This window comes from Lonchura striata, chromosome 12, assembly GCF_046129695.1.
Source record: "Lonchura striata isolate bLonStr1 chromosome 12, bLonStr1.mat, whole genome shotgun sequence".
Classification (NCBI taxonomy): domain Eukaryota; kingdom Metazoa; phylum Chordata; class Aves; order Passeriformes; family Estrildidae; genus Lonchura; species Lonchura striata.
The window spans coordinates 3,369,988-3,382,176 of NC_134614.1; the positions used below are offsets into that span (position 1 = coordinate 3,369,988).

General features: G+C 47.3%; 1 protein-coding gene across 1 annotated transcript in view; it reads right to left on the reverse strand.

The window, feature by feature from the left end:
- Positions 1–750: 750 nt before the first annotated feature.
- Positions 751–12,189, reverse strand: part of LOC144247009 (uncharacterized) — a 60,143-nt gene continuing 48,704 nt past the window's right edge. The window contains exons 8-9 of the mRNA XM_077786208.1: positions 2,817–2,888; positions 751–914 (exon numbers count right to left, since the gene is read on the reverse strand). Of these exons, the coding sequence (XP_077642334.1) occupies positions 751–914; positions 2,817–2,888 (236 nt within the window). The remainder of the gene's footprint in view (positions 915–2,816; positions 2,889–12,189) is intronic.

Sequence of the window (12,189 nt, forward strand, 5' to 3'; positions counted from 1 at the left end):
AAGACAGATGTCAGTGTGACATCAGATACAGCTGTGTGACATCAGAGCAATGTCATTGTGACATCATAGAGGGCTGTGTGACATCCCAGAGATGTCCGTGTGACATCACAGAGTGCTACGTGACATCACAGTGTTCTCATTGTCACACCGCTCTATGTGATGTCACACGGGCATCTCAGTGACGTCACACTCACATCTCTGCGATGTCACACTCACATCAGTGTGCTGTCACACAGCTCTCTGTGACATCACAATGACAGTTCTGTGGTGTCACACAGCTGTCCGTGATGTCACACAGACATCTCTGGGATGTCACAATGTAACACATTCCACATGGGTCGAACAGATGCAGCAAATGAAAATAATTGTTTTTCTTCTTTCTCTGAGCTTTCTCAAAGCCTTCGCAGGATTTTCCTGGGAAAGCCTTTGTCACTCACTGTTCAAAGGATATGTGAGTAAGACACACGCGTTCTTTCTACCTGTCCTAGACAGCCGAGGCTGCCTGGTGGGAACAATAGGGACTGCGGGGGAAGGGAACTGTGGGGAGGACAGAGAACATCTAAACAACAAATCACAATAACATAACTCTACATCAATAAAGCTTCTTTTAAGATACACACAATATTCATCCCTTAATTGCGACACTGGCCACAGCTCCACTGCAGCTTGACTATGAGTCAGGCTACCCCTCCTATGCGCAGAACTACAGAAAAAATGGAGAGAAGATTCCACAACTGAACATCTGATCTCTTACAGCTTCATGATGCCAAGATAGCCGCTAATCGGCACAAGTGGCACTGAGAACAGTATCACCACCGTGCCTATCATGCAGGACCGGCGCACATCCTGGGGGCAGACAATTTTTGGGAGGCGCACTGGATCCGGAGCATATATTCCTATTTCAGTGACGATGTCTGTGGGAGCAATGGGGAGCGTGAGCCCGCGCTGTGCTGCACTGCTGAGCTGGCAGCACGGTGCATACGGCCAGGACGTTCTCTGTTTGCCCAGAGCTGGGGCCTGCAGGCACCTTGCCGCCCCTTGGCACAGGCTGTGCCCCCCAACAAAGCCCAGCAGGCCGGCAGGAGAGCCCGGGGCCAGTGCAGCTGCTTGGGCCGTCGCTGCTTGGAGGGACAGGGGCCAAACCCATCCCTGAGCAGCCCCTGCCAGCCCTGGCCCTCCCTGCCCTGGGACAGCTCCCCCAGCCCCACAGGACAGAGCCAGGCCCTGTCAGGACACACTGGAGCCTTGCTCTCCCCCTCTGCCCTTTCCCCATCCTGGGCTCCCTGTGCAAACACTCCCAGGTTTCAGGATGTGTCGCCCATGGAGGGACCCCAGCAGGACTGCTCGGCCTGGCTGAGCCTGGCACAGCAATCACCTTCTGTGGTGCTGTCTGGCATCTCCTCCCTTTGTGTATCAAGGGCTGGAATGGAGCTACTGCTTCTGCCAGGAAATGCTGCTTTCAGCAAAGCCCTGTGGTCCACCTCTGGAGAAAGGAAAACAGCTGGATCAGGTGGAACCATTCCCGACTGGGGAGGTGGCATCTTCAGGATATAATACTTGTCAAAGACATGGATAAGGATCAGGAAAAGGCCAAGGCTCTTGAGACTGCCACACGGCCCTCCATTTTACAAACAGCTGCCTTTCCGATCTGCCTGGAGACCAGGAAGTTGCAGGCATCTCAGGCCCATGGTGCAGTTGGGGCTCCCTGTCAGCCTGTGCCAAATGCCTTCCTGCAGAGGCTGGGGAGAAGCTGCAGCCAGGCCAGGCTGGGAAACAGCCCTGCAGGCTGTGAGAGCAGCAGTGGGGCAGCGAGGCTGCCATGGATCCCTTCCCGCTGTGCCGGGCACGGCCTGTCCAGATGTGCAGGGAAAGGCCCCGGCTGCTGAGTCCCAGGGGAAGGCTGAGGGAAATGCACCCACCTTGTCCAGACTGTTCCATTTCCTTCAGCATTTGCCTCATGTGTTCAGATGCCTTATGGTTATTCTTGGGTCCTGAAGCTTTGTTCTTTCCCATTGGAGGACCTTAGAGAAACATAAACCAATTCCCAGGAATAATACCCACAAAATCATGGCTCAACCTGAGGGGCAGTAGGGACACACTACTCACCCCTGTGATGGGAGCCAAACTTCTGTGTAGGAATCAGCAGAGGAGCAGGAAATATCATCTCTGCAGCCACACCTGTAACTCAAGAGCCACAGAAGCTTCTGCCATCTCTGCAGATCTGCACGGGCAGCACTGAGCCGCAGGAGCGGTGAGGGGATGGCCCAGGGCGAGGGCACACATGTGCATGGTTCTGTGCTGGCACCTGCAGCGATGCCCCCCTGGCCGAGCTTTGGGCTCTGAGCTGGCAGCTCTCGCAGGGGGAAAGGCCTTGACCTACCCTCAGCATCTCCCAGAGGCTCAATCCTGAACGTGGGTTGGGAAGCCAGATCATTTTTACCAGCAGGGTTATCTGCAAAGAAAGGCAGGACAGACCACCTCCTGTGACACTGTATGATATCCTCAGGCTGCAACCAAGGCTCAGCCCCGGGGCACAGCCCTGGGCCCGGCCCCTTCCCTCTCTTCTCTTCTCTGTGGCTGCACAGAGCGCAGGGAAGGACACTCTGGCATTGCACACGGGAGGAAGATGGACAGCTAAATGCTCCTTCCTCCCACTGACAGTGATCTAATTGGATAATTCAGGGCTTGAGAAAAGAACCGGGGAAAATTTTCCTGAATCCGTCAACCTTTAGAGGAACTTAAGGGAAATGGTAGAAGAGAGCTCTTGCCAGCTTGACAGCGATTATACTGTCACAGAAGGCATATTGAGAACTTGCCGTCAGCATCTGGCAAGGTCATCAAATCATCGTTCACCAGCATTTCCAAATCATCCAAGTCACGATTCCAGTCTAGAAAGGAACCCAGATCAGACCCATTTCAATGTTGTTCTGGGATCCCCTTCTGCCTCAGGGAACTGGGCGCTGCAAGGGTCTCAGGCAAGGCTGTGGGAGCCAGGTGGCAATGGACAAGGTCAAAGCTGCACAGGGGCCTGGCGAGCTCTGGGCTGGCTCCTGGCCACTCTCCACACTCTTTCCCTGCACTGTGTAACATCCCTGGAGAGGATAATGGGGATGCCCAGGGCCCACGGGGGCTCTCTCCCTCCCACAGAGGAAACCCTCCCTAAAGCCCACGGGAAATCCATCCCCAGCTCTTCCCAGGGAGCAGGGAGCGCTGTCCCGGGAAAGGGCAGCCAGGCTGCCGGCTCACCTGCTCCCCGCACTTCCAGCGGAGCAGCCCTGGCATCCCTGGCAGGCAGGGCCACGGCCAGGAGCAGCAGGAGGAGGAGGCGCAGAGCAAGGGCCATGGTGCCTTGCCCTGTGCCAGTCCCGCCGCTCTCGCTGCCACCACTGTCGTAATGTCACCAGCACTGCTGCCACCGCTCCTGCTGCCACAGCAGTTGTGCTCAAGCACTGCCTGCTCGGGCGTGGTGGTGCCCTGGAACCACGGGGCTCTGGGACCTCTGTGACCTCAGAGCCTGCTCTGACCTCAGCCTGCTGTGACCCCAGAGCCTGCTGTGACCTCAGGCTGGAGATGCGTGGGCGAGTGGGATCTGCCTTCTTTGGAAAGGAGCTCATCCTGCCCAGCAGCTCTGTCCAAGGGCTGTGACACAGTCCCAATCCAGCTGATCTCACAGCTCGGGGCATGAAGGGATGGAGAGCAGCCCGGCCAAGAAGGACTTGGGGCTGCTGCCTGATGAGAGGCTGGATATGAGCCAGCCATGTGCATCCAAAGCACAGTGCCCAGCAGGTTGAGGGAGGTGACTGAACTGCTCTGCTCTGGTGAGACTCCACCTGGAATACTGTGGAAGATGTTTCATATTGCTGGCTGGGGGTCTGTGTACAAATCAGGAACGGGACAGGACTGCTCAGGAACACGTCTCGACCTGTTTCTTTTCTAGCATCAGTCTCATTACATGGTTGTGACAATGGGCAGATGCCAGCAGCTCACATCCCTGACAGCAGACAAAGAACTTAATGTTACAATGTTCTGTAAAAGTTTTTTGACCAGACATACAAAGCAAAAGCATAGTGACAAGCGATTTATCCAACCACTATAAGCACATGTACCTTTGCTTAAAAAAATGCTTGCTTCTTTCCAATAAAATACCTACTTGTATTTTAAGCCTTAAAACCCAGTGCACAGAGCTCCATTAGTAAGCTTAGAACATCCTAATATTTTGCTAGATATACTTTTCTGTATCTTAGGGAGTTATTCTAGCCAAGTGTTAATACACAGACCATTGTTCTATTTGTCCTTACTTTTCTACTTCCTATATAATTTTTCTGTTGACAAATCATACTGCCTAGCTTTAGTCGCAGTTCTGCTGTCTTTGAGGTCTGCCTTTTGCAACTTTCCCAAAACCCTCTAATTCTAATGATTCCCACAATTTACAGTGACTTCGGTGAGCCACAGAGAAGTTTGATAAGAGAATACATGTTTACCCCTGGAAGAATTTTCTACCAAGGGCGTTGACATACAAACCAAGAAAGAAAGAAGGATGAATAAGAGAAACCTGCAACTGCCTTATTCCAATAAGTACTTTGCTTGTCTCTTGTGACCAGTGAGTCAAGTGTAAACTTATGTGCTTTGTCAGAATGTAGAAAAAGCATGCATGCTACAATAAAAACAGGCTCTGAAGCCTTCTGGAAATGGAGCGTGTTGCTTTGCATTGTCTCCGTCTCCACCACAGCCGAGTACTGCATCCAGCTCTGGGTCCCCAACTCAGGAAGGACATGGTTGTGTTGGGTCTAGTCCAGAGGAGGGACAAAATGCTGTGAGGGCTGGAGCCCTTCTGCTTTGGAGATAGGCTGGGAGAGCTGGGGCTGTTCAGCCTGGAAGAGAGAAGACTTCAGGGACACCTGATTGCTGCCCTTCAGTACCTTAAGGGGGCTTGCAAAACTGATGGGACAGAATTTTTAGTAAGGCCTTTTGTGACCAGAGCAAGGGGGATTGGTTTTAATCTAAAAGACGGTAAATTCAGACTAGGCAAAAGAAACCCATTCTTTGCACTGTTGTGGGAACTCAAAATGTCTTTCAGACATTTTTAGAGGTTCCAGGCCTTGGTCAGAAGCATTCTAGACCCTGGCAGACAGCTGGAAAACAGCTGTGACTTTGAGTTTGAGCCATGGAATGAATTATCAACTTTGGAGGTGGAACAAGCAATCACAAAAGGTTAGATAGTATAGTAAAAGTAGTTACAAAGTAGAGGGGAAATTTTTTTAGTATTGTACAGGGGGGTTTTAACACATGTACACGGGGTTTTTCACTTTGTACATGGGGGTCAGAAGTTCTAAGATGGAGGAAAGTGGGCTGATCCTGTTCTTCCTCCTTCTTTTTCCTTACCTCCATGTTCTTGGTAAAGTTGGCACTCACAGATTGGTTTAGAATAGAAAAACACTTGGCAACGTAGATAGTATGTATTGGGGAATAATTGTAAACATGTTATACGTAATATATCTTATAAAAGAGAACAGCAGCCCTGGGTGGAGAGAGAGACGAAGAAGACAGCAGATAGAGAGGATGTCAGTGTGTGTGTGTGCCTCTACCCAGGCCGCTGATCAAACAGCCGCAGTCCAAGAACATAATCTGTTAGATAACTAGCAATAAACTGCCTTGAGACCGAACAGATAAAGCCTGCGGAGTTTTTCTTTGGAAGCACGGGTTGGAGGAGGAATTTCACCACCACATGAGACCCCAGAGCAAGGCCGGGGTTCTCACACACTGTAGGTTTTGAAACCCTGGCACAGGTTGCCCAGAGAGGTGGACACCAACCCTGCAGACATTCAAGCTCGTGCTCTGAGCAGCCTGACCTAGTTAACGTTGTCCCTGCTCACTGCAGGGCATGGGACGAGATGGCCTTTAAATGTCCTTTCCAACCCCAGCCATTCCGTGCTCCTGTGCACCATCAAAGCAGTGCTGGATTAGTGCTGGGCTGATTATGCTGACAGCTGTATTTTGGTAGTTGTGCCATTTAGCACATGGCCAAGAGAGGATTGATGGGCTCGGCAGTGAAGTCTGCAAATAACACACAGTGTGCTCAAGGAGAAACAGGAGAGGAACACGGCTTCCAGTTCAGATAAATACCAGCATTTTTCTGCCCATGCCATGTTAAGAAATAAGTGGAATGTCCTGAAGATCCCTTTGTGTGGGTGTACTATTGGCTGTATCAGTACTTGTGTTCTGTAAAACAGGTAAGTTGTTACAGCTTCTTGCCCCATTTTATCACTGGATAAAACCCAAATACTGCATTGCTCCATGTCTACTTTCTTCCAAGTCAAGGCAAATTTTGCTCATTATTGAGAGGGACATGTTCATCTGTTCACAAGCAAATTCTTCTTGCCATTCACACAACGTTGATTTGCTCTAATCAGACTGCAGCTAAAGCCTATACCTCTCAGAAGAATTAATGTTGACGCATTGTGAGGCAAAGTGACAAGTAATTTGTCCTGGTGTCTGGCACTGTAGAGGGTTTTTCTGTAGTTAAATGACATTTGAAGACAGGTGTAGTCTACCATACTTCTGGCATCCTAGGATAGAAGAAACAGCCTTTGAAACAGAATTTTATCCTTTCTTTCTCCTCCTCCTCCCAGGAATTTTAATCTCTGAGGTCTAAGCTCTTCAGTGGCCACACAAACATTGTTTTAATTCAGACAGGCATCCATGCACTGAGCCACAAATCAGGACTGTGGTCGTGAAGCTTAAAGCAAATCATGTTTATAGCACCAAACATAATAATCTGTTAGCCAGGTTAAGTCAAGCACTTCCCAAATAACTCTACCGATCCTCAGGGATGTTTCCAAAAGGATCGCTGAAAACTTAGGAGTGGGTGTTTCAAAAAGGATCACTCCCTTGTAAAAGCTGGGAGTGGGGAGAGAGAGCATTATCAAAATTAAAAATACAGCTTTCTGAGATCTTTATATTCCTAGAAAAAGAGAGTTAGAATTGTTCATATATGGAACATTAACCATGAAGTGAATGACAGATTGCCAAAATAATTGCTTGGGGAACAAAAAAAACCATAAATAAAAATATATTTATATGTAGATAAGAAGTAAACCATCATGCTAAGAGAAAAACCAGACCCGCCAAAATGAAAACCAATAAGGCTGTTTCATCTGTCTTAGTAAAAAAAAATCATGACTGAATTGTATCAGAGATCCTCAAGGCCATTACTAGATAAAGGAATTTCCAGGTACTGGGAAAAAATGAGGGAAACTCAAGTGTGCAATTCACAGAGGTAACCTGGAATTTATTAGTCAACTTGTTGGAAAATTTCGGAGAGCACACTGGAAAATCATACGGACTGATCAGACCATGTGTGGGCATTTCCAGCAGTGTGAGGGATGTTTGTGGGACCAGCAGCAGGGAAGAAAAGCAGCACACAATTACAGGGACGATCTCTTTGCTGGCTGTAGACTTTATGATGGTCTGTCCCCTGGGGCTGGGGGAGCTGTCCCAGAGCAGGGAGGGCCAGGGCTGGCAGGGTCTGCTCAAGGATGGGTTTGGCCCCTGTCCCTCCAAGCAGCGACGGCCCAAGCAGCTGCGCTGGCCCCGGGCTCTCCTGCCGGCCTGCTGGGCTTTGTTGGGGGGCACAGCCTGTGCCAAGGGGCGGCAAGGTGCCTGCAGGCCCCAGCTCTGGGCAAACAGAGAACGTCCTGGCCGTATGCACCGTGCTGCCAGCTCAGCAGTGCAGCACAGAACGGGCTCACGCTCCCCATTGCTCCCACAGATGCAGCCGGCCCCACAACACGTGTTCCTGATTCCCAGAAGGGGCATCAGAACAGGAGAACACACTGTTTGCTTGTGATAATTGCAAGTTTCACCTTCTGTTTCTGCCTGGAAATGGTTTGGAAGTGCTCAACTGAACCTCGACTGCCAGCTTCCCAAATCAGCTCTTTTGCTGCTGTAAAGAGAAGGAGCTGTCACCGCAGTGTCCAGGTGCTTCCACCAGCAAAGCCCACCCGGCACCAGCACTGGTTGAGCTCCATGGGCAGGAGCAGCCGTGGATGCCCACGGTGTGGGCAGGCTGGAGCCAGGCAGGGGCTGGCTTTTTGTGGATCTGGTGCATCCTTAGTCCTCCCCTGGCCTTTCACTGCAGTATTTCAGTAATTCCCATGGTGACTCAGGTGGAGTCATCTTTCTATTTAATACCTGCTAAGTGGTTGTTTGTTTGTTTGTTTTTAAATAGATATTTTAATTGCTTGTTGATCTGTGTAACCTTTCCTCAAGCTCAGCACTGTGCAGGAAGGTGCCCCAAGCTTGTGGGACCCACTGGGTGAGAATAATTTTGTTTTGTCTTCTTTGAGCCTGCCTCTGCTTTCATGAGCTGAGTCACAGTTCCTGTGCTGAGACACTGAACAATTCTCCCCTCTTCATCTTCGGATGAAAATTTTACAGATCCATTTCATATCTCTCCAAAGCTATCTCTATTCCACATCTGCAAGTAGCCTTCTCACACTTGTTGCCTTTTCTAGGCCTCTTCCAGTTTAATTGGTTTTGGTGGAAGAATCATGAATTTCCTTGTTTTGATACAGGTGTTCTGTGAATGTGCATAATTACTTTCTTTGTATTGTTCTCTGTTCCCTTTGTAATTAATTTTGCTGTAATAAACTCTGAGTTCATTGCTGTGTCTGTTTCACTGAAGCTGAAAGTGTTGTCTGGGGTTGGTTTTGTTTTTTAGCCACCAAAATGAATCTGATTTCATTTGTTTGGTACCTGCCACCATGCCATCATTCGGTGTCCTAGGATCATTCTGCAATTCTTCACAGTCGATCCTTGGTTTTCATATCTTGACTAATTGAGCAATTTAAAAATATTTATTTCCAGTACTATTTCACCTAAAAATCAAATGCTAATCACAATAATGCAGCTTTCCTTACCATATGTTGTTGTTAGAGGGAATGCCGCGGGAGACAAGACTCATGATATCATGATCATCAAGTCTCAGTTTATTGTGACAGATTACACAGTTTATATATGTTCGTTAATTAGCTCATACATATTGCAAAAGCCAAGCTCATGATTGGTTGCTATGTGACTTGTACTATTATCTTAAAACTATCTTTGTGAAAGATACATGCCTGTCTAGCTGGCCTTGCAGTTAGAACAGCTTAGTCCTCGTTTGTTCTTCTCTATCTACTTCTACATACCAAGCAGTTTCAATATCCTGCTTTCTGCACACCATCTATTCTTCAGGGCCATGCGAACTTTGCAGCAGTCACGTAGCCCTCCCTATTTAGATTAATTTTACAGTATCATGTCCCTTGTCGTTCAACCATTCCTCTGTCAGGCTCTCTTCATGTTATAAAGCATATTTCTCCAACTAAAGTACAGAAATCTCCACACTAAACATGTTTCCAGATTACCAGCTGTGGTCGAAATTAGGACAAAGCCAAAGTTAGGTATCCATCTCCCTCTCAGTGGATATTCTGATCTGAATCCAAGTTTTGTGATTCAGATGCACTTTTAGTGGAGACATGAATCAAATTACTGAGCTGGAACCTCTCTGCTTTTAGTTGCAGAGTTTGGTTCAGACTCATCTCTGAACGATGGTCTCTTCTGCAGGGTTTAATGAGAGGGAAGCAACTGAAATATCCTGGGGTTTAACATCAGACAGGGTGCAGCTTTTTCAGCACAAATTAATCTTCTAAAATATAGAAGGCGTTTACAATGCACTTCATCCACTAAGTACATCACCGGTGTGTGCAGATGAATTTGTTTAATCAAGGAAGGAGGGGAAGTATTTTAAATTTAAGGATACACAATCTAAGCCACATAAGCTTTTTTACACCTGTTTTATAGCACTCACCTCTGACCTGCCACTTTATATATTACATGCTGGGCCAGATCATGGGTTTACGGTTTCACTTATAAAGTAATGGAAAAAATGAAGCATTTTTGTAAAGCTTGGCATGGCGGCATGTGTTCCCAGAGTCCCGGGAGCACTTTTGTCACTGAAAAGTTGCCTCATTTTAAGCTTGGTTAAAATGCAAACCAGAATGCAAAAGCATTGGTTTGCTTAACTTCAGCAAAAATAATAAAGCCCTGAAAGTGAACTCAGGTCTCTGCATGTTGAGCTGATGGATGGGTTGTTATAAATTGTGACACGACAATTTGAAGTGTCTTAATTCAATAAAGCAATTTTATTTAAAATAGCAAGCAAGTAAGGCAGGCTAAGCACAGCGCTGGGCGGCCGGGGAGTCTCCTGCTCCACCAACGGCGCGCAAAAATGTTCTGTCCCAACCTTCCTTTTATCCCCCCCCTTCTCCTTGCAGGCGTGACTCTCCAGATGTAGTCTGAGTCTGGTCGTTGTGATAGCTTCTAAGTCTCTTCTTTTGAGATACAGCGAGCAGACCAGATACACACACCCAGGACTCTAATCTCAACCTCCTTATCACCTTGTAAGCAAATAAGCATTTCAAAGACACACCAGTACATTCTTATGCAAACCAAGGTAAGCGAGTATATCACAGTGAACAAATGATTTTCCACTTATCTCAATTCCCCCCTTTTTCTTGTTCATCTTTATTTTGTTCACTGAATCTTTGTAACTCTTGGTGACTTAGTATTAGGGTCTCATCTACATTGTGTATGGGTTCATATTTTGCCCTAATGAGCATTAAATGTGCTGCCTCTAATCGTCCCTTTACTATTTTTATTGCCTTATTGAAGATGCATGGCCCAAAGGTCAGTCCCAATATTATCAGTATCAGAGGTCCTGCAAGGGTGGATAACAAGGTAGTTAACCAAGGAGATTGATTGAACCATGATTCATACCAGCTTTGCTGTGCCTCTCTTTCCTTCTTTCTCTGCTCTAATCTTCTCCTTAATTCTGCCATGGTGTCTGTAACAACTCCAGTATGATCAGCGTATGCACAGCATTCCTCCTTCAGGGCTACACACAATCCCCCTTGTTGTAATAATAGCAAGTCTAAACCCCTTCTGTTCTGCAACACCACCTCAGATACGGACCTTAATGATTTTACCAATCCATCGATGGCCTGCTCAATTTTACTCAGATCTTCTTCTACTGAAATTCTTAATGCTTTAAATTCCTTTTGTTGATTTATTAGGGATGCCACCCCAGTTCCAGCTCCTATTCCCCCAATGGTAAGGAGAGTTGCAATAGTTAAGGCAGTGAGGGGTTCCCTTTTCATTAGATGGTGTTCTGGCACAGTTTGTTGTTCATATATGTAGTCACTTGTATGGTAGGTAATTCTGGGCATGATCGTTACCTGGATGCAGTAGTCTTGGCTTGGATTAAACAGTTTCAGTGAGATGCACGGTGTGACACCCAGAGTGTTACATACCCACTTAGTGTTAGCTGCTGGCAATAGCCAGTCAGCCGGTTTCTTTCCACCTGTTTCTATTACTCCACAAAGGTATTCTCTTTGTGTTGGGATTTTTCCTATGCATCTCCCTTTCCCTGTTACCTGAGCCAAGGTAAGCCCCGGTGTTGTCTCTTTACCCTTTTTCCACAAACACTGATTCGGATTAGTTCCATTCACTCTTCTGGGCTTTGCAGTGACCCCTATGGCTTCATAAAATGGGGGTCTTAAATTATAGCACAGCCAACAGTCTTCCGTCAGTTTTGGGTTGGTTCTATTTAGGACACCATAACTCACTTTCATAACCTTCCAGAGTATATTACCCTCCTGGGTTTTTTCCTGTTTGTCTCCTGAAGTGTTTTCATTCTGAATTTTATTCTGGGTCTGATCCCTTTCTTTTGTTTGGTTGGCTAAAACAACCTCCTTTTCTAATAACACTGGGTTTGGCCCTACAGGTTCAGGATCAGGGGGCACAATTTCCTTCTTTATAAATATTAAGCTACCAAAATTGCCAAAATCAGCCGAATATAAACGAACGCCCCAAGTTTTTCCAATTAACCATATACTATCCTCTGGCCTTAATGCAGTAATTTGTATATTCCTGCAAATATTTTCTGGGGGTTTATGACCTGTCCAGTAGCCGGGAGGAATACAACCATCTGGCTTCCAGACCACCTTAATGTATGGGTCAGGAGTGGGGGGGTCCCATGTACCAGCTATTGTTTCACAACCCCAATATGCACAGTAATATTGTCCAGGACTATTGCAATACCCTTTACCAAGATTCGAAGCAGGACACATATTAAACGATGAAACCCAATGG